The sequence below is a fragment of the Thamnophis sirtalis genome, unplaced genomic scaffold (assembly GCF_051295495.1).
Source record: "Thamnophis sirtalis isolate CommonGarterSnake01/CBP01778 unplaced genomic scaffold, rThaSir2_p1.2 scaffold_4, whole genome shotgun sequence".
NCBI classification, from domain to species: Eukaryota; Metazoa; Chordata; class Lepidosauria; order Squamata; family Natricidae; genus Thamnophis; species Thamnophis sirtalis.
In genome coordinates this window covers 23,176,163-23,197,705 of record NW_028261384.1, presented here as the reverse complement: position 1 = coordinate 23,197,705, position 21,543 = coordinate 23,176,163, and the positions used below count along the sequence as shown (strand labels likewise).

The following is a 21,543-nucleotide window of genomic DNA, read 5'->3' as shown; positions in this document are numbered from 1 at the left end:
AAAAATGGAATTTGGGATAAAAGTTTTTTTTAAGCAATGGCCAAGTCAGATTACAATTGTTTATCCAATTTAATTTTATAGCAAACCTTAATTTGACAACTGCATCAGATTTGGTGAAGAATTTTCTCTGCTGCTAACATTGATATAAATGTTAACTTCCAAACCAGACAGCTTTTTGTGTCTAGATTTGGGGAAGAGATAACTAAAGTTTTTGTCTGAAAGCTGAATAATGGCTACTGGACTTCTTTCCTTTTTTTGCTCTTTATCCAAGTAGCTTTTTTAGTGTGAGGAAGCTACTTGTATAAGCAGTGAAATGTTTCAAACCAAAAAAGAAAACTTGCCATGACTCAACTTCCAGGCAACTTTATCTGGATGACTAAGAATCTTCATTGACATAACTAGTTAGTCTTTTGCCATAGGCAGCAAAAGTCTTTGGTCAGCTCTGTTTTTTCCCAATGCCAGATGCATGCTATCTGGTCATCCCTTCTTAATTTAAATCAGGGATATTCACAGGAGGGATTTAAAAAAATCAAAATGGTGGTTACACCATGCAATCAAAGCCTTTTTAATGAAAAGGGGCAAAGTTTCAATCTCATGCTTTAGCCACAATCTTCACTATTTCTACCCCCTCTCTATGGATATCCTTGTGGGGGATCAGTGCAAATCCCACTTTATACTTAAAGAGAGCATAATTGAATGTCAGTATGCTCCGTTCTCAGCTCTCAGGGTTAAAATACTTCCAGAGTGTCTGTGTCACATAAATGTTGGATTCTATCCATATCACTTTCTCCCATAGAAACCTAGGCTATTCTGATACTTTTGTTATTGTTTAACTCTGAAATTTTATGCTACAAAAATAGCATGTTGATCAAGAGGAGGAGACATGTTTTCCCTAGATAAATGAGTCAGATGCTTTCCAAAACTAAACGTTTGTTGTTTTGATCTGCTCTTTCCTTGGAGTTTGTGGCAGAAGAACCAACATGATCACACTGGATTACAAGGATGATAAAACTGTTCAATAAAATAGATACGTGTCAGTTATATGAAAATAGCTTGACCTTGGTGAATTACATGGACTGGCTGATGCAAAGTACTTTATGACTTCCACTATTCTATCCAAACTGAGTTGATTAGGATATTTCAAATAAGCCATTGTCTGTAGTATTGCCTTAGTTTCAAGAAAAAATATGCTTATTTTCTCCCTGAGGGGAATAATTTACCAGATTAAGAAGAGACATTACTATTACCGGTATCTATTTTTAGGCACAACAATGAGTTATGACCATACTTTGCAGAGTCATAGTTGAGAGGACTTATACATACAGCAACATATAGCTGATGCTCAGGAAAACATCCAGTGAATCCTCCCCCCTCTCAGCATTTTGCCTCTAAATCAGGGAATAGGCTCAGAATACATCAACCACACACCATGTTATTTTTGGAATCTAATTTTGAAGGGACAAGGAGATGCTTATTTATATGGATGACTTTACCTCAGGCTCTTTTAAAACATTCCCTTGATTGTTCTAAGATGGAAGAACGTAACCTCTTTCACTCTCAATTAGAAAAATTATTGAACAACTATGCCACTTCTCAGGCTCATTCTAATAAGAGGCATTAAGACACTCAGATATTTGGATTTCTCTTCGTTTTCAGAAATAAAACAGTCCATCTTGAAATCTGGAAAATTACGAATTCTGAAATGTGTCTAGAATGCCAAATTCGTCAAAGGTCAGCCACCGGTAATCCCCTTCAGAATCTATTGTGTGGATATGATGGCTTAGAGCAGTATTTCTCAACCTTGGCAATTTTAAAGTATATGGACATGACAACTTTTTGGGTTTGAGCTAAATGGTCAAAAGAGCATCTGCATTCTTAGATGTGAATGAAATTTAACAGCTCTTACAGAATGCTGTATTCAGGTTTTATTGTACTGGGTTAGAAAATTAGGGGTAGACTATAGAAAGATGTATATTTTCTGTTCTATTTAGCCAGAATGATTTACTTTTACCCTCTTATCAAATACAGTGTAATTTAAAGTTGTACTATATTTCCATAAAACACGCATTACCACAGGTAGCCTTGAGTTACAACCGTTCATTTAGTGACTGTTTAGAGTAGCAACTGAAAAAAGTTATTTATGACCATTTTTCACACTTATAATCATGGAAGTATCCCTATGGTCATACATGATTTATATTTTGGTGCTTGACAGTTGGTTCACATTTATGACAGTTGCAGTGTCCCATGGTCATGTGATCACCTTTTGCAACCTTCTGACAAGCAAAGACAATGGGGAAGCCAGATTCACTTAATAACTGTGTTACTAATTTAACGATTTCAGTGATTCACTTAACAAATGTGGCCAGAAAAGTCATAAAATGGGGCAAAATTCACTTAACAAATTTCTCACTTAACATAAATTTTGGGCTCCATTGTTGTCACAGGTTGAGGACTATCTGTAGTTGCTTCCAAGTACATACTTTTAATTTAAATGTTTTAAAAATATCTAATAATTAATGATTTAATTTTGGTACTTCATCTTTATTCTGTGAAGCATCCAAGGTATACCTCAAGATACAAGCACACAAATCTCTTCCTCATCATTGGCTGTTTCAGCAAATATATGTATTTAAATTTAACTTAAAATGTTTGTTTCTGGAAGTCTCGTGCTAAACCATGGTTACAGCATCTCTGATAAGAAAGACCAAATTGTGAGCAGGGAATGCTTTGTGACAGTTTACCTGGCCAGGATAAAGAAGATGCTGGCAGGTTTATTTGACATTTTTATTTGAAATTGTGAAAAGGTGTGACCTTATTCTGTGCTGTTACAGTCAACATGAAAATGTTGTAAGAGAATTTTCCTCAACCTTTACAATTTGATGAAGTGTGTGATTTCAACTCTCAGAATTTTCAAAATTCCCAGCCAGCATGTTGGGAAACCACATTGCTTTAGTATTCCTTCTTTTGGAAACCACATTAAACTACTGTAGGTTTTAATTGGTGCCTCATTGCCCTTAATCTATACATATAAAAGCCAAATACTACTCACTCATCATGAAATCTCCAGAACTGTACAGCCTACAAACTAGAAATTTGGCACGTATGTTGCTCTTGGCTTCTAGGTGTTCACTAAGAAAGGATTTTTCAAAATGGCCATCAGATCATTAGTATTTCTTATGCAGTAATTAAAATGCTCTGATGCTCCTCCTCCCCATCTGAAAAGAATTCTGTGCCAACTGCCAATTGCCTTATATTAACACACTCTGATGCTAAGGAGTTAAACATTCTAGTCTTCCTCTCCATCTGAAAAGAACTCTGTTCCAACTATCAGTTGCCTCACATTCCGTTACCTCAGTTCAAACTGTCAGATGTTCACTCAGGAGCGGTCTGTGGTTCCTTACAGTACTAAAAGGCACCTCACCAAAATGTCTACATCTTACACCTATGGAACTGCTTCCGGACTCAAGGCACCGGGAGCGATATTCCCTTAGGTGTTTCAGTCATCAACCACCACTGAGCCAACAGATTGAACTGGAGTGAACTGGATTTCTCCTGAATTGCCTGATCACATGGTTTTGTTGTGAAGCACGGGTATCCAGCTAGTACTTGATAAAGGATAAAAACAATTCTGGAGTACCCTCTTTACATTACCCTTATGACTTGTACACTGGGTTACTTGTAGCTGTAAATCTTTTTCTACTCTATTAATCTAGATAAATACATAATCTGATTAACTACACAGAAGAAATAGTGGCTGTTTCACACCTGGTACTAAGCTCTTATCATATGAAACCTGCCAAGAAATCTATGTACAAAGGTAATGGCAATGGGAAGCATTTATTTCTCCCCTTCCTATTTATCTTCATAAAAACCTAGTGTGGGAGGTAGGTCACAAGATAGCAGAAAGGCTTATAGTGAGTATTATGAATCTTTAGAATAGAATAACAGAGTTGGAAAGGACCTTGGAGGTCTTCTAGTCTAACCTCCTGCTCAGGCAGGAAACTCTATACTATCTCAAACAAATGGATGTCCAATCTCTTCTTAAAAACGTCCAGTGTTGGAAAATTCACAACTTCTAGAAGCAAGTTGTTCCAATGGTTAATTGTTCTAACTGTCTGGAAATTTCTTCTTAGTTCTGGGTTGCTTCTCAATCACTGGACATTTGCATTTGGTCCTCCCTTCTCTTAATGTAAAACTCCTGATTCTATATTGTATAGGCCATGTTCAAGATCTAATCTAATTTTACACATGCATCTTCTAGTCACCATACATCAGAGGAACTAATAAAGAAGGGTTGCACCATAAAGACCTAATGTATATATATATATATATGGGCTAGCCAATTCTACACCAAAAATAGTAACTGGGACTGTCTTTGTTCCACCTTGCAATTTCTGGTGACCATGGATAATGAACTCCCATGGACTGCTCATTACATCATATTGTCATACTTTTAGAATAAAAATAATTTATCATGATTTAACTTGTAGCAAAACAAAAGAAGGTTGCATCTAGCAAATTGGTACCTAAGGGGTGATACATGGTGATTCACTATTTAATCAACTTTTTTTGTCTTGTTGAAGCAATTTGTGTCTCTCAGCAATTTTAAAAAAAATGTCCTTTAAAAAAAAAAAAAGTCGAGGACCCCTCTTTAAAGCAATATCTTTGGCTCAATAGGCATAATAGGACATTAAAAAAACCCTCTTTGATGCCAGCCAGATACCTTCTTCCAGTGCTTCTGAGTCATCATTATGGCTCTGATTCACAAAGCTTGCTTTTCATGGTGATGAGTCACTCTGAGGTTTTGAGGCAAGAAGATTGCTCTGCTATCTGTTACTATTTTATCTCAGTAGATAGATAAAATGCTCTGAGCCTCATAGTAATAGGAAAGCAGATGAAATATCTTTTAAGAAGAAAAGTGGGACAATTTGTGACAAGGTCATTGGCTCCAGAGAAGGGGACAATATAAATGGTTATTTGATGAAGGACCATCCTTAAGTGGAACCTTACCTTGTCAAATAATCTCAGAATGGGAAGCTGTTCTAAAGATTAGAAGATGGAAATTCTATTTCTTGATTAAAATCAGATTATATTCAATAGACTGCTAATTCATTAAACCAGTATTCCTCAACCTTGGCAGTTTTAACATGTGTGAACTTCAGCTCCCAGAATTACCAAGCAACCAATTTTGAGAATTGAAATCTACAGACAGACAGACAGACAGACAGACAGACAGACAGACAGACAGACAGACAGACAGACAGGTGCCTTAAAGATGCCAACGTTGACAAAGACTGCATTGGACATTTCCAGATGGAACATATTTAATACAGGGCCAAACCCCACTCTCTGAGTCAGTTCTGGACAAAACTCCCTTTCCTCTCTTCATAATATCTAGTAATATTTTTGGGGGGTCCTTGGTGCTCTCTGAACTTGGTTGTTTTCTTGCAGACATTGCACATTACCCAGACTGTATAACCTATCGATGATAATGCTACTTAGCTGAGTAAGGAAACGTCTGCAAGAAAACACCAAAGATCTGTACTTTCAACCCTGAGCTATATTCTCCTTTATCTGTCTGTCTGTCTGTCTGTCTGTGTGTGTGTGTGTGTGTGTGTGTGTGTGTGTGTGTGTGTGTTATGTTTTCCAGAATAACTCTGGAACTCCTCGTGCAATCTCAACCAAACTTGGTACACAGATTACTTACTCTCTGGAATCAAATACTGTGGGGGATAAGACACCCCTAACACTCCTCGGTGTGTATGTTCTGTTAAGATACAGCCTGTTGTGCCTTAAAATGGCTTCTACCATACTGACATAAAATGCCTTCTACTGTGCAGCGCAGTGGAGTTGTCATGATAACAGCTTTACTGTACTCTACAAGGGGGTTCCATATGGTAAGGGGGAAAATCCAGCATTAGAAATTACACTTGATCAGACATTTTCAACAAAATCAGGGCTTTTCATGTCTAATACAGGATTAGGATAAATAAATACCCAGGCAATGCTGAGTTATCAGCTAGTTAGTAATATTTTTCAAACTCATTTGTTCCCAAGGTTTGTTAACAATGTATTTTTAGGAGGGTAAAATTACACAACATAGTTTAGGATAAACTATGTCACATTCCATGATAGGTTTGACTTTCTCTAATAGTGGCCTATTGTCATAATCAGGTATTTGCTATGTATACTCAGTATACATGTTAATAAGCCATTTGAGAAATGTTAATAATTAATAAGTGTTACAATATGAGGGATTGAGAATGACGTTTGACCTTATATGTTGTTCTGAAGGTTGGCTTCAGGAAGTAAACATGGTTAGGAAAAATAGTGGATAGGACCAAAAAGGGTAAGGGATGAGCAGATCAAATTTTGTTCCTGAAAAACAAAATATAAATCTGGCACAATTGCAATGGAGTAATCCAATTAACTCCATTTTTCTCCTATACCTATATTTTCCATTACGAAGTGTATGGCTGAAAGCAAGACTACATTGAATGTAATTGGCACATTTTGTATCTGAATAAGTTCCCCAATTTAGCTATACTTATAACACAAAATTTCTGCTCACACCCTTACTGTCAGGCAGTTCTTCCTATTTCCTTTCTTCCTTTTCTTATTGATGCCTTCTAATAGGAATTCAGCTCTCAGCCAATAAATCTTAGTTATGTTAATTGTGGGTGAAGGGAAATATGAATATGCATTTTGAGTGGAAGTTCTCAAGTTTTCTTGTAACATGTAATTCCAATTAATTCAGCTTCTGTCTGAGCTTTTATAGTGATGCATTATTTTGTGCTCTTGTATATTATTTTCTTTTATTAGTTGCTGTATATATTTTATACATATTTTAGAGATCCCAGGAACATAAGGAGAACCATATGGGATTAGATCAAAGGCCATATGTCAGGCTTCAGGAAGGAAAAGAAAGCCAAAATTGACTGTCTATACCTCTTTAATCCAATGGCTGTTTCTGCATTGGTCAATAGGATGGCAGTGGAAGCCCTAAAGCAACACAAAAATTCTGAACCCTCTCTATTCATGTTTCTCAAAACAGAGATCTGCTGTCTATATTACTGCTGATAGTTTTCAATCATCTTAACCAATGATAATTGTTATCAGATGGCTGTTCCTTCACCGACCAGATATATATTCATAACAATATTCATTGTTCATCCATTCCCATAATCCCCAGTCAGCACATTTCTTTGGAGAATATCTTCCATAGTCATCTCTGGTGGTCTTCTATTGATATTTATATGGTCTAAAAACTACATCAATATGGTGAGACCTTCTACTTTTCTTTCTTCTTGTTGTTATGATGATGTCACACAAGTACTACTCGCCTTGATCAAGAAATGGATAATGTTACTTTGGAAAGAAATTTTGCCATTAATATATCAATATGATTTCTGGATCTGTTAGCAAAACAGCATGTAATAAAGGAACTGGTTTACACATCAAGCCAGTAATGTATGAAGTGGATTTCAAATAAGTTTATAGAGACCAACCCTTAAAAAACAGATCCTTAAAATTTATTGCAAAGAGATGCGGTGGCTCAGTGGCTAAGATGCTAAGCTTGTTGATCAGAAAGGTTGGCAGCTCAGCGGTTTGAGTCCCCTAGTGCCACATAATGGAATGAGTTCCCATTACTTGTCCCAGCTTCTGCCAACCTAGCAGTTCGAAAGCATATAAAAATGCAAGTAGAAAAAATAGGAACCACTTTTGGTGGGAAAGTAACAGCATTCCATGCGCCTTCAGCGTTTAGTCATGCCGGCCACATGACCACAGAGATGTCTTCAGACAGCGCTGGCTCTTCAGCTTTGAAATGGAGATGAGCACCGTCCCCTAGAGTTGGGAACAACTAGCACATATGTGAGTGGGGAACCTTTGCCTTTACCTAAAGTTTATTGCAATAAGGACCTATATGATTACTACACAAAAAAACCCCACATTCAGGATACAAGTAAAAAAGTTGGGATTATGAAACTCTAGTAAGTAAAGCCTCAATTATTTTGTCATCCCAGTAATGTTACAATTGTGCCTATTTTTTTTAATACTGTATTATTAATTTCTCCTTTCTGGTAGAATATGCATAATATTTGGGTTTTGTCATTTTTGTATCCCTTTCCTCCTTCAAAAGTTAACAATCACAACTCTTTTCAGTGGGATGTTCATTGTAATGGACCACTCCTCCCTTGAGTATTCCTCAAGCACCAGAGGTCATATTCACCTTGTTACAGATGTAGGAATAGTACATATCTTTTTCCATACACAGGTCTACAGAGACCGGATGGGAAAAGAAAGTTTAACCTGACCTTAGCAGATAAGATGTATAATAACAATGTTTTGTTATTCATGTCATAGGATGAAGGTCATTCATATTCCTTGGTAGCAGCAGCTGGTCATCTCTTTACGTGCTACCCATGAAGGCCAATGGAGATATTTTGAAAATTTTCCATTGTCTGTTCTACAGTGTAGAAGCTCCTTGTATGTTGTAGAAGGAAGGGATGCCACATATTTTTGTATGTTTGAGAAAGAAAAATGGTTCTACTTTTTCACACTTGTCAAGATAAAACCTCCACATTTTGTTTCTCGTACATGGTAACCAGGGGTGGGTTGCTGCTGATTTTACAACCAGTTCGCAACCTGCGTGCATGTATGCGTTCAATGTAAATTGGTTTTTGTGCATGCACAGAACAATTTACAGTAAACTATGCACTTGGAGTCACTAAAAACCAAAACGACGGCAGCCCAGCAGTGGCGAGGGAACCAGTTTCGGGGCATGGCAGGACTGGGTCGCTGCAGGTTCTGCGACCCAGGCCTGAATTCCAGTACTGGTTTGGCCGAACCGGGCTGAACCTGGAGCAATCCACCTCTGAGGGTAATAGGATTGCCCTATCCCACAAACATATATTCCAATGGGGCTGAGAAATTAGGGGTTTTTTTGGGGGGGGGAAGACTTTGTTTCATAGAAATACAGAATGACAAACCAACCCATAAAAATGTATCTCTCTTGATTCATGGCTGCCTGAGGTATTTTACTGTTTCTCAAGACTGACGGTTTATTCCTCTGTGGCCTTTTAACTATTTTGTTCTGCTGTGTCTCAGCAAACGGATAATAAAATGTTGTACCAAGCAACATTTCCACTTGTTAGCTGCACCCTAACTATTGATTCTTTTCACAAGGGAGACATTGAAAGAAATGCTGTATAATCAGTTGGTTGGATTCTTTCCTGCTCCCCACTTCTGTCACCATATTACCTCACAGATAACTCAGAAATTCTCTATTACTGCATCCTAGTAGTAATTTCAAGAACAGAAAAGTTTAGGTTTATTATTACCATAAGCCAGAGGAAGAACAAAGAAGAGCAAGCCCTCTTTTGAGTGAGGCCTACCAGCTTTTTAGCACAATTGATCCCGGTGCCAGATGAAAGTCCTAGCACTGTGGTGGCAAACTTATGGCACGTGTGCCTGAAGGAGCATGTAGAGCCATGTCGCCTGGCATGTGAGCCATCGCCCAAGCTCAGCTCCACTGTCCATGCATGGCCAGCTGACTTTTGAGCCTCTGTTGCATATGCTGCAGGGCGGCCTATCAGGCCCAAAACAGCTCACAAGTAGGTCGCTGGGTTGTAGGTTTTGTTTCTTTATTGTTTCTATGAAGTGGAGTGAGTTTTGTACATGTGAGGTGATGGAATCTGTGTAGGGTTGGAGTTGTTTGCTCCCAGGAGACTGCAGGGAAGCCTACTAGGCCCAAAATGGGGTGTGGGGGGAGTCATGTGCGCATGCACAGGAGAGGGGAGCATTGCACAGACATGCGCAAAGGGGTGGGATGGTGTTCACGTGAGCATTCCATTATGGGTGCTTTTAGCATGCAATGACAAAAAGGTTAGCCATCGCGGTCCTAGCACCTTGAATTAGTTTCTAATTTCAAAAGAAACCTTTCAAAAGGAGTGAAAGGGAGAAAAAAACCTGATCAAGAAGGTAATCTCTATCAAATTATTTTAATGAATTGCTTAAAATCGCTTTTTTATAAGCAATACATTCTTTGCATTTATTACATAGCTACAGCTATCATCTTTAAGGACAATATATTTATGCATTCATATTTATTATATAAAATGTACATTTCGGAATGACTACAGTCTTAGGCAGGCTAGCTTTGTTGTAAATCCCGTGGAGATGAGTAAGGACCTACAACTGATTGAACATGATTAGAATTGAGGCCCCTTTTCATTTTTATAGCATATTTAAAATTGCGTTATACCTGATATATGCAAAAATATGCAATCCAATTCCTATAATGTTGATATACTAGCAGGATTCATTGGGCTCAAAGGAATTTAAAATTTTAGCAATATTCTTGCAGATTAAATATTTACATAATATTTATGTAATATGTAAATATTAACTTTTGACATGACAGTTTTTAAGTCCCATTTATTCATGCCAGATTTTAGCACATTCATGTTGTTGTTGCATTGTTACTTTCTGTATCTTTCATAGGACCTCCATTTTAAGGATTCCTTTTTACTTATAAAAATATATTTTGTAAACTAAGAATAAAGAATAATTCTAAATTATAACTCATCAGAGGGTGTTGTAACATAATGTATCTGAACTTTAACAAAGACAAAATATTTAATGTTATTCTCTGTATAAATGTGATATCAAATTATATTCCCAGGATATGAAATTTGTTATTTTATTAAGAACTTTGGCTTTATCAGGCTTGGAGGCTGGGAAATTTATATGAATAAATTTACCTACTTTATGTTAAGGAATCAAGGATCCAGATATATATTTAATATTGATCTTTTAAATGGCTTTATATTCCCAAAATAAGAAGATGTATTATTATTTGTTTTAAATTAAATTATCATTTCTATAACTGAATTAATCTCCAAATCATACTAAATATTTATTATATGATACGTAACTCTTTTTACCAGTTTTTCCTTTTTAAGGAAATTTGTTGCGGGAATTTGTTACTTAAAAAGTTGATGAAACTGGATGAAGGATGAATGTATACCAAACAAATGTAGATTGAGTTCAAACATGAATGACAAAAACCAACTAGTATAATTTTAGAAATGTACACACACACACACACACACACACACACACACACACACACACACACACACACACACACACACACACACGGTGGACTACAACCTATTTAAGGAACTGTTGTCTCTTTTTACTTTTGTTGCTACTTAAGGGACAGAAGAATTTTGAAGTTTATTTTTAAATCACAAATGTCTGGAGCTTATTATTATTATTTTTTACTAAGAAGCAGATAGTTATTGACTAATCACCACAATATGTCAGGAAGAAGCTGTTGCCCAGAATCAAAAATAAGATAGGACAGAGGAAATGAATTTAAAATGAGAAACTGATGTTCTAATTGGAAACTCCATACTCACCATTTAAACCCATTGAAATCAATAGGTTTCTGTATACATGATTCTGTGTTTGCTTTGCAGACTTTCATTTGGTGTTCTACCTCATTGGGTAGAACCTTTATATTATAGGAAAAAATTTTCCTATAATATAAAGGTAAAAGTTCTCCTTACAGATATGTGCTAGTCATTCCTGACACTAGGGAGCAGTGCTCATCTCCATTTCAAAGCCGAAGAGCCAGAGCTGTCTGAAGATGTCTCTGTGGTCATGTGGATTGCATGACTAAACACTGAAAGCGCACAGAACGCTGTTACTTTCCCACCAAAGGTGGTTTCTATTTTTCTTCTTGCATTCTTTACATGCTTTCAAACTGCTAGGTTGTCAGAATCTGGGACAAGTAACAGAAACTCATTCTGTTATGCAGCACTAGGGGTTCAAACGCCGAATTGCTGACCTTACTGATCGACAACCTCAGCGTCTTAGCCACTGAGCCACAGCCTCCCTATCGTTTTTCCTTTAGTAAAGTATATTAGTATAGGCGTGTGAAAGGAAGATAAGGAGTATACTTATGTAATTTATTTATCTTTAGTCACTGAAGTAGTTGGTGTGAGCTTAAGTGGACTCCAAGGGATGGTAGAAGACAGGAAGGCTTGGAGGAGCGTTGTCCATGATGGGTCGGACATGACTTTGCGACCAACAACAACTTATTCAGCTATATCAGTGATGGCAAACATTTCAGAGACCAAATGCCCAAACTGCAGGTCCCTCTCTCTCTCGTGCGCACACATGCGTATAGTATGCACAGCAGCGACCCAAAGACCATCTGGCTAGCAGGAGGCAGGACATCACAACACTGGCAGCTCTGCAAGAGGCAAGATCTTTTTCTTTTGTGAGCTTCTGTTTCATCATTTGCAGGGAAACTTCTGTTTCCCTGCAAACTATGGCGAGAAATGCCATGGAGAAAAACTGAGCGTGGAACTGAGCTGTGGCCCACGGAGAGAGTTCTGAGTGTCACCTCTGGCACATATGCCATAGGCTCGCCACCACTTATCTATATGATTGGCATATATGAAAGAGGAGACATGTCTTTTAATGATTCCTAAATAATCCATGTTGTTGTCATTTCTTTGCTGGCTAAATGCAAGTGGATAATATAGATTCTAAATTATCTTACTATAAACAAATAATGAACCGCTTTTTTTGCAAGATTCGAAGCCTTAGTTTTTGTTTTACACCTTCAGTATAAAAACAGCATAAAACTGTTTTTCGGGCTGGTTGACTGACAAAAGTGCGCTGACACAACCGCGGGGAGAAAAGCGCGAGTTCGAAATCGTGCCGACAAATGAGCACAGAAGCACGCCGACAACAGCGGGCCGACAGAAGCGCGCTCTAAACCTAACCCTAAACATAATCCTAAACGTAACCCTAAACCTAGCCCTAAACCTAACCCTTACCTAACCCTAACCCTTACCTTAACCATAATCGCGCTTCTGTCGGTGCTCTTTTGTGGGCGTGTTGTCAGCGTCGTGGTTTTATCACCGCTGTTGCTGGGCGCGCATTTGTCGGGTCACATTTTAGGCTATGTTTCTAAGAGCCATTCTTTCACCAAGTATCTCAGACCTTAAAAAGCTTGCACCCATAGCGGAAGGCTGTCTTGAGAATCCTTAAAATGTGAAGTCTGCCTACTTTTTTGTGATTTTCTACAATTTAATTTTTATGTTTATTTTTTCATTTGCATCCCTCCTTTATTAATTTTACAAAAAAAAAAAAAATAAAAAAAAATATCATTGCTTCCCCTCTAGCATTGAAGTAAAACACTGCAAGAAATGTGTTAAGTAGTTACCATCCAAGGGATTCACACCCAGCCAACTAACAATGGCGCTGACTGGAATACTATTGTGGTACTTTTTAAGGACTGTCTTCCCCATAATTGTCAGCTCTCTTTCAGGAAGAAACTTACTAGAGAGTATCTAACCATGCAAACCTATTTAAAGACAAATAGGAATTTGATGTAGGGGATAGATGTTGTAATTGGCCTCTTTTTCTGGTCTCCTTCTTAAAATATTTATGTACAAAGTCCACGGAGGCAAAAACTCTCATTTTTCTGCCCAATAAACAATTTCCCAGAGGAGTACCTAGTTCAGAGGAGCTGGCCCACATTTCCAACTTTCAATGTCTGTTATTGTGATGAAACAGAATATAGACATGTGTCTTAAATGCTGAAGGTAGAAGATAAGGCTAAAATTGTTTAGCTTCCTAATAGAGAAAACTAGGTTTCTAGGTTATTGCAGGGGGAAAAAAGATATACAGTATTCTCAGAACAGAGCAATGTATGGAATCTTCTCTTTCTATATTATTCAGTCTGTTTTGATCATATTCCATAAGGCAGCATTGGGTTCTCAGATGTTCATTACAACTTCCTGAAACTGAAGCTTGGTCAACCATTCAGAGATGATGGAGAGTGTAACCCAAAACATATTTGGGAATCTCAGATTAAGAATCTTTTCTAGTGCTTTCAAATTTGCCCTTAATAAGAAATCTATTCTAGGGATCATAGTCTGCACCAGTGGTGGGTTTCAAAAATTTTAAAAAAATCTTCTGTAGGTGTGGCCTGCAGCATGTGACTGAGTGGGATGGTTTGGCAGTCATGTGACTGGGTGGGTGTGGCCAATTTGTAAAATGTGGTGAAACTCACTTAACAACGCTCTTGCTTAGCAACCAAAATGTTGGCTCAGAAACATTGGCATTTGAAGCACGCAAGTCTTAAGGCTGTCAAGTTACAAGACCCTTGCAACCCTAACTCTTTAGAAAAAAAAATCTGGGGTGTTCAAACTTGACAGCTTTAAGACTTGTGGACTTCAACTCCCAGAATTCCTCCTCCAGTCATATTGGCTCAGGAACTCTGGCATTGAAGTGTGCAAGTCTTAAAGTCAAGTTACAAGACCCTTGCACCCCTAACCCTTTAGAAAAAAAAAACCAGGGGTGTTCAAACCTGACAGCTTTAAGACTTTAAGGTTTAGATAGGATTCTTAGAGGCAGGCGGGGCGATTGGTGAGCCAGACAATCAATGAGCGTCGGGCAGGGGGAGGGAGCTGGAACCGGTTCTAAACGACACGGTAGATTTGTAGAACCTCTTCTATAGAAGAGGTTAGAACTGGCAGAAACCCACCCCGGTCTGCACCAAAAATTTGTTTGGGTAACTATTAATATACACATGTGTATTTTGAATGCCATCTTATTAAATTTCATAATAAACAAAATTAAATTTCTCTAGCATCTAAAGAATAATTTTATGTGTTATTTAGTTCACTGAAGCCTGAAATGATTAATTGAAATTCTTCTTCAGATGTCCCATTTTTTTAAAGGAGAGCCATTTTAATAATGGTACTTGAGGTAGAATATCTCTACCCAAAACATATGATCATATTGATTTAGACTCCAGGCAGGTTTTATCTGTTGAATTAAAGACTTGTATTGCTGTAAATACAGGTAGGGTCTGTTTCTGACCTCAGCTGTCTTAAATTGTTTTAATTGGTTGTAAAGTATTTTGGAAACAATTGACTGAAATAAAGTAAACACATAAATGAATAGAAAAGTCGTAATTCAGTGTATATCCTTTAAGTCAGAGGTGCTATTCAGGAGGTTCTGACCAGTTCTGAAGAACTGGTAGCGGAAATTTTGAGAAGTTCAGAGAACTGGTAAATACTACCTCTAACTGGTCCCACCCCCATCTATTCTCTGCCTCCTGAGTCCCCAGCTGATCAGGAAGGAATAGGGATTTTGCATAAACCTTCCCCTGGGGTAGGGACGGAATGGGGATTTTACAATATCCTTTCCCTGCACACACCCACCAATTCATGCCTGCCAATCCATGCCATGCCCACCAACTTACACAGAACCGGTAATAAAAAAATTGAATCCCATCACAGCTTTAAGTATTGGGAACTACCGATAAATGCTTTACATTTGTAATTAAAGAGGGCAGTGTAGCAAAGCTGGGGAAACAAATAGGTTGTATGACCAGGAAAGTTATTCAAAGTAAGGCCAAGTATCTCAATTTGGAGCTAATATCATGGTTCTGCTTGTGAAAGAGTCATGTTTCTTTTTTCATAATCTCATCAGCCTCTCAAGTGTTTTATGTATCACTATCTTTTTCATGTCCTATTTAACTCATCTTATCTCCTTCTTAATCAAGATATTTTATTAGTGAACTTACCAGAAATCATTTTTCCAGATTTAGTCAAATATTATGGGTACAGCTCAAATTGCCATTGAGATTGGTGCTATTTATCTGCTCCTATAAATTAAAAGGAACAAAAATCTGAATCATACAGGATTTCAGTTTGGTTTTCTAAATTGAAACACCCCCCCCCCCCCCCCCAGGTACAGGATTATATTTTACAAAATTAGACAGTATGTATTTAAAATGTCTTTAGCCTACAGGTACAGATCTATTTATTTAATTTCCTGACTATCATTTTTACAAATAATTCAAAGTGGCAAACATAATCAACACACCTTCGTCCTCCTATTTTATATTATTATGGTATGTTGTCTAATTTTTTAATGAAATTTCTTGATGCAATTATTAATGCAGAACTATTATGCAATCTTGACTATTGTCATTCTTAATGGAAATTTCTTTTTGGGAATTTGATATGTATTTTTATTTCTCCCTAAAAACAGTAATAAAAAATTAGTAGTAGTAGGGAGCAGTGAAGGAGAGAAGAATATTTCAGTTTTAGTTTTTTGAGTTTTCTTATTTTGTACCATATCTGCTTTAATTTGATTTTTAAAAAATCCGCACACAGTGAACTTATTACATTTGTTTATATTTTAGCATAATTCCTTTTGAAGTTTTGTATATTTTGTGATCTTGCAAGCCTTGGACCCACAATTTGATGCAATGAAACTGATTCCCTGTTTTAGAAGTTTCAACCCAGTGAAATCCACTACCTGAGTCATGACTATTATTCTGAACCAAGGAAATAACATTACTGTTAATAATTTTTATTAGCTTTTATTTATTTTTCTTCATGAAAGAAAAGATAATAACTGCCTTCAAGAATTCTCTGAAGAGAGATTGCTCTTTGACCTAAAGAAAAATAATGCTACCCAAGAATGTGAAAATGAACATTTGAGAAATCAGACTTACTGGTTGATATTTGCTAACGGATGATGTTTGTATTGATAGGTTTAAGTGGGCTTCAGTCAACACCATTTCTCAGCTTTTGACTGGCACTTCAAAATAATAAAAGTTCCACTAATAACATTAATAAAAATATTAAGAGCAAATATAATTTTAAAAACAAAAGACTCCTAAATTGCATAGACAAATGCATCCATGAATAATTAGCTTCCAAATTCATACTTTAAATATGTAATCTTAAAGACAGTTTGATCAAGTGTAGCTATATATTCTCAGATGTCTGCCAAAATGCTTGCTATTTTGTCTCTCTGGCTATTGATTGTTGATTAGGGTAGCCAAGCAGAACTATTGAAAAGTTTTGCTCATAACTTTGCTTATGTCCACTCCTAAGGAGACTCTGTGAAGGATAAAGATAATAGTTAAGGAAGCTAAGACGGTATTCAAAGGAGCTGAAAAAATATTTATTTGATTTAATATGTGTGAATTTCAACTCCCCAAATTCCTAAGGCCAGAATTCCCAGAATTTCCCTATCAACAGTGTCCTTGAGTAATTTCCTATCTCATTTTGGGCTACATGATGATGCCTGCACTTTGTATGTTTCTTTCATTTTTATACTGACATATTCTGTCAGTATGTTCAAATACATTTGGAAATACTTCCCTTGGTTATGAAAATAAGCATATTCTGTTGAATTCAGCAAGCATACACCTGGTTTGCATATTGCACTAAGCTATTGTTTTAACCAGAGTTTATGAAATAAACCACTGTCTCTTGAATGCAATGCTTAGTGATTGTGTGCAGCCATTTGGATTGCAGAGGGATAGAATGCACAACTTATTCTACAACTGTGCTGTTGCAAAGCTTGGTGCATTTTGTGATCATTTATAGTCATCCATGGACATAAAATAACTTCTAGCTTTGAATTGCTCATCCTCATATGAAAATTATCCATATTGTTGCTGACATTTGGTTTGGTCACTCTAAATCTACATTACAAATCAAATATGGTTCATTTCCTTTCCCAAAGGACTTCTGAGAATTGCGTCATTGATAAATATTCCTGAATTTGATCATGAAATGACAAATGAATTTTTAAGAAGGAAAAAAATAGGAATGGTAATAACAAACAGGAGAAAGAGTAGATCAAAATAATAATGGGGATAGAAGAAGGGTCATGGGGATTTGTCCAACAGCTGAACTCTTTTCTCTTCTGAAGTTTTGGAAACTGTAACATAGGTGATAGTGAGAATTTTTTTTGAAATGCCTAGAAGAAATCAGAGCCTTAGTTAAGGATCAGAGATCTCCACGAAGGGATTAACAAAGGCAGTTTCAGCTGCGATTGCCCAATTGAAGTCCTTCCTATTTTTCATGCGCATCTTCATTTTTTTTTATCCCCACTCCTGATACTCCTATTCCAAGCTAATCCCTTGTTTTCTCACAGACATCCTCACTCAGGTGGGAAATAAATATCTCTCAGTGGCCAAGGAAATGGACAAATCCAAAATATGCATAGTTCCTTGAGAAACCCTTAACAAGAGTTTGCATTTTACTAACCCTGACCCGAAAAAATATAATAGAAAACTGAAATCATCATCGTAATAAAGAAATTACATTGCTCTAGGACTTTTGAATTAAAACAAATAAGCACCTGCCATGTATCACCCCAGACTGAACCATTGTCAATAAGAAGGACAAAAAAGTCTGGTTAATAGACGTGGCAATACCTGGGGATAGAAAACTAGAAGAGAAGGAACTGGAGAATACAACAAAATACAAAGACCTGTAAATAGAACAACTATGGCAAAAAAACCATAAATAGTTCCAATAGTAATAGATGTCTTGGGGGCAATTCTAAAACAACTGGAGCTCTATCTGGATGTCCTCAGTATTGACAAAATCACCACCAGTCAATTGTAAAAGATAGCTTTACTTGGAACAGCTTACATTCTGTGATGATACCTTTAGCACCATTAAACATCAGCATTTCCCTATTCAAAGTCATTGGGAAGGACTTGATGTGTGGATAAAAATGCCAAATCTAGTCTAAACATGTGGCTGGCTGTGCAATGAACCAATAATAACCTGATTATCACCAGTGTAGAGTAATACCTCTATTCTACTCAGTGTAGCCTATTAACAAGAATGCTTCTCACAGACTAAAGAGCCTGGCCGTTTTCTACAATAATATAGCAAAAGCAGCAAGCCATAAAGCAGCTTTACTGTATTATGATGAAAACAGAGCCCTTCCATTCTATTTCAGAGATGAAAATGGGCACACCCTTATGCGCTGGTAATAAACATGTCCTTACACCAAAGTGTTTTGGTTTTTTTTTTTGCTTAAGCAACTCCATCTCTTTCTCACATGCTGGTAAAGGCATTTCTTTGCTTCAGGTATTGATTTATTTTACAAGCAATGTGCTGATTTAAAAGCAAAGAGATTTGTTCGGTTAAAGATGTATACTAGAAAAATGTAATTAGGCCTTATAATGTGTTACTAACTGTTCAAAATAGGCTTTAGCTGGCAAATAAGTGAATCTTATTTTCTTTCATTTATAAGAAATAAGTAGAATTGCAATTAACTTTTTTAAAAATTTGGGAAGGACTATTGGAATCGAACTGTTTTCTGTATGTACACTCCACTATGCTTGAGCTCTAAATTACCATAAAATGCTTCTCCAGTTACAGTGTAAGGATACTATAATATAATATTATAACATTTCTGGGTTTTTTTACTTTCTGTTTCTGTAGGACTAAATTGCATAATGCTCTTTCTTTTTTCTTTCTCTCTTTCTCTTTCTCTCTTTCTCTCTTACTATCCCATTCTATAGTATAGTTAATTGTAGGGGATACCATTCATTACTTTCTAAAACTTCAGAACATTAAAAACTGTACAGAATTTATGATCTTACTTTATTCTCCTGCATCCTGAAAATGAATCTCATTGCTGATTAATATAGATTAAAAGATGGTGTCAGAAGTAACTGCCCTCTCAAAGATTATAATGGCTGCATGCTGAATTGTGATAAGCTCATTTTCCTGATGTATCATTTCTGGCATGGTAAAAAGATGGAAAGGCAGAAAAACAGCCTTCTATTCATGTAGAAATTGTAATAATGTTTTGCTGAGCTGAAAAGAGAGCTGACTTTTTGTGATTTGATGAAAGGCAAAAGAAGAATTGGCAACATGCAGAATGATAGTGATTATATAGTTGTGTTATCTAAGTGCTCAGTAGGTGAACAAAGTAGCACATTTTCACATTAAATATCTAATGTAGGAACATACCTATAATTATAGTATATATTATGACAAGGGTATATAGTATACAGGACTGGTGTTCATATGGATATATTTATATACATGTACACTACAGACAGAACATACACTTGCCCTTCATTTCCAGAGATGATTTAATTTTTTAATTTTTTTAATATACTAAGACCAGGGATGTCTCCAGAGAATGTCAAAAAACATGACAGCCACAACAATGGCTATTATAGTTTTACACATGCACACATTTGTGCAATGCATGTAAAATGCATGTAAAAACCAAGATCTTCTTAGTTTTATGTGCATTGCATGTGTGATGTTCATTAAAAAAATAGGCTTTGATTGTAGCATCATGTCTACAATCTTGACTTTTTTGACACATCCCTAGACCCCCTATGAAGACCAAGAAAATGCTTGTTACTTTTCAGATGGGGGTAGATATGCCCTGAAAGACCCAAATAGTGGATAGGCACAATATTTTATTCTCTACATGGTTTATTCAGGAAAGCATTATTGGAAGAAATGAAGGCCATCAGAGCAAAAGCAACTGTACATGAAAAATGAATGAAGGCTGGAAGGAGAATAGTGACCCACAAAAGTCAGAACAAGGAACTGAGAGCTAAAGCTTAGTAAGGGTATGAGGAGAGAAAAAAATTGGTTCCTCCAAATTATTCAATATCATCCTGCACCCAATCAGCTCCCAGCAAGAGAAAACAAGATGGTACCCAGCATGCAGTTGGAACTATGAAAGATTTCTCACACCAGAAGTTAGCAGTTCCCACTTAAAAGTTTTCACTCCATTCTGCTTCTAAAAAGCCTACAAATTAACAATAATATATTTTTATCTTTTTTATTACTCTAATTCATTTCCTTTTCACACTGCCCTGTCAATCACTGTGTGTGTTCAAATACAAAGCACATGCAGATGTGAGACCCATTTTTATGTGAATATTCATGAACTGAGGATATTCCACCTATCAAATTTGGTTTTCAAATTGACTATGTGAATCAGAGTGTTCTTTTGGAGTTGTTCACCAGAGAAATTGGAAGCAAAGAGGTTTCTCCTTTAATTTTTTTCAAAATTCAAGAGAGGAGAACAATTCATCACTATACCATTTTAATGAAAAGGAGTTTTGCCAAAGAAATCTTGTCTGGGTAATAATTTACTTTCCATTTTTTGTACTGAAGTCTTTTTAAAATCTCTTTTATTAATGGTTTTTACAGAAAAAAAGGCCTGTTCTGAACCATTCCTGCTGAATTGCTGGCCTTGAAATGAACTACTACAATGTCTCCATAAAAGAAAATGGGTGTGTCTTTCATCTTTTCCCTCCCTTGTCTGTCTTTCTTTCTTCTAGTGTATACCAATTAAAGGCCTGGGATTTGTGCTTGGAGCCTACTCATGCATTTGTAAGACTGGATTCTATAATCCCAAAATATTTTCAATGAACATCTTTCACAGTAAGTGCCTTTGCTTGAGTCTGCAAGAGAGAACACATTAATAATGTAGTATTCCCTTTTATCCTTGTCAGGGTTATGCACTCGACTCTAACGTTCTGCAACTCAGGGATTATATAATCACTTAAGGAATTTTAGGCCTGTGGTTTGTCATCTGTGATGCTCTCTACAGTTTGTAAAACATATCTACTTTTATGGGTATTTGATTTGTAAAAGCTTTGCTCCTGGGCTGTTACAGTTTTCAGAACCAATATAAGGACAGCAG

At 36.6% G+C, this 21,543-nt stretch overlaps 1 protein-coding gene across 1 annotated transcript in view; it reads left to right on the top strand.

The window, feature by feature from the left end:
• Positions 1 to 21,543, top strand: part of GPR158 (G protein-coupled receptor 158) — a 149,186-nt gene that overhangs the window by 57,621 nt on the left and 70,022 nt on the right. Inside the window, exon 3 of the mRNA XM_014053058.2 lies at positions 21,179 to 21,281. Within this exon, the coding sequence (XP_013908533.2) occupies positions 21,179 to 21,281 (103 nt within the window). The remainder of the gene's footprint in view (positions 1 to 21,178; positions 21,282 to 21,543) is intronic.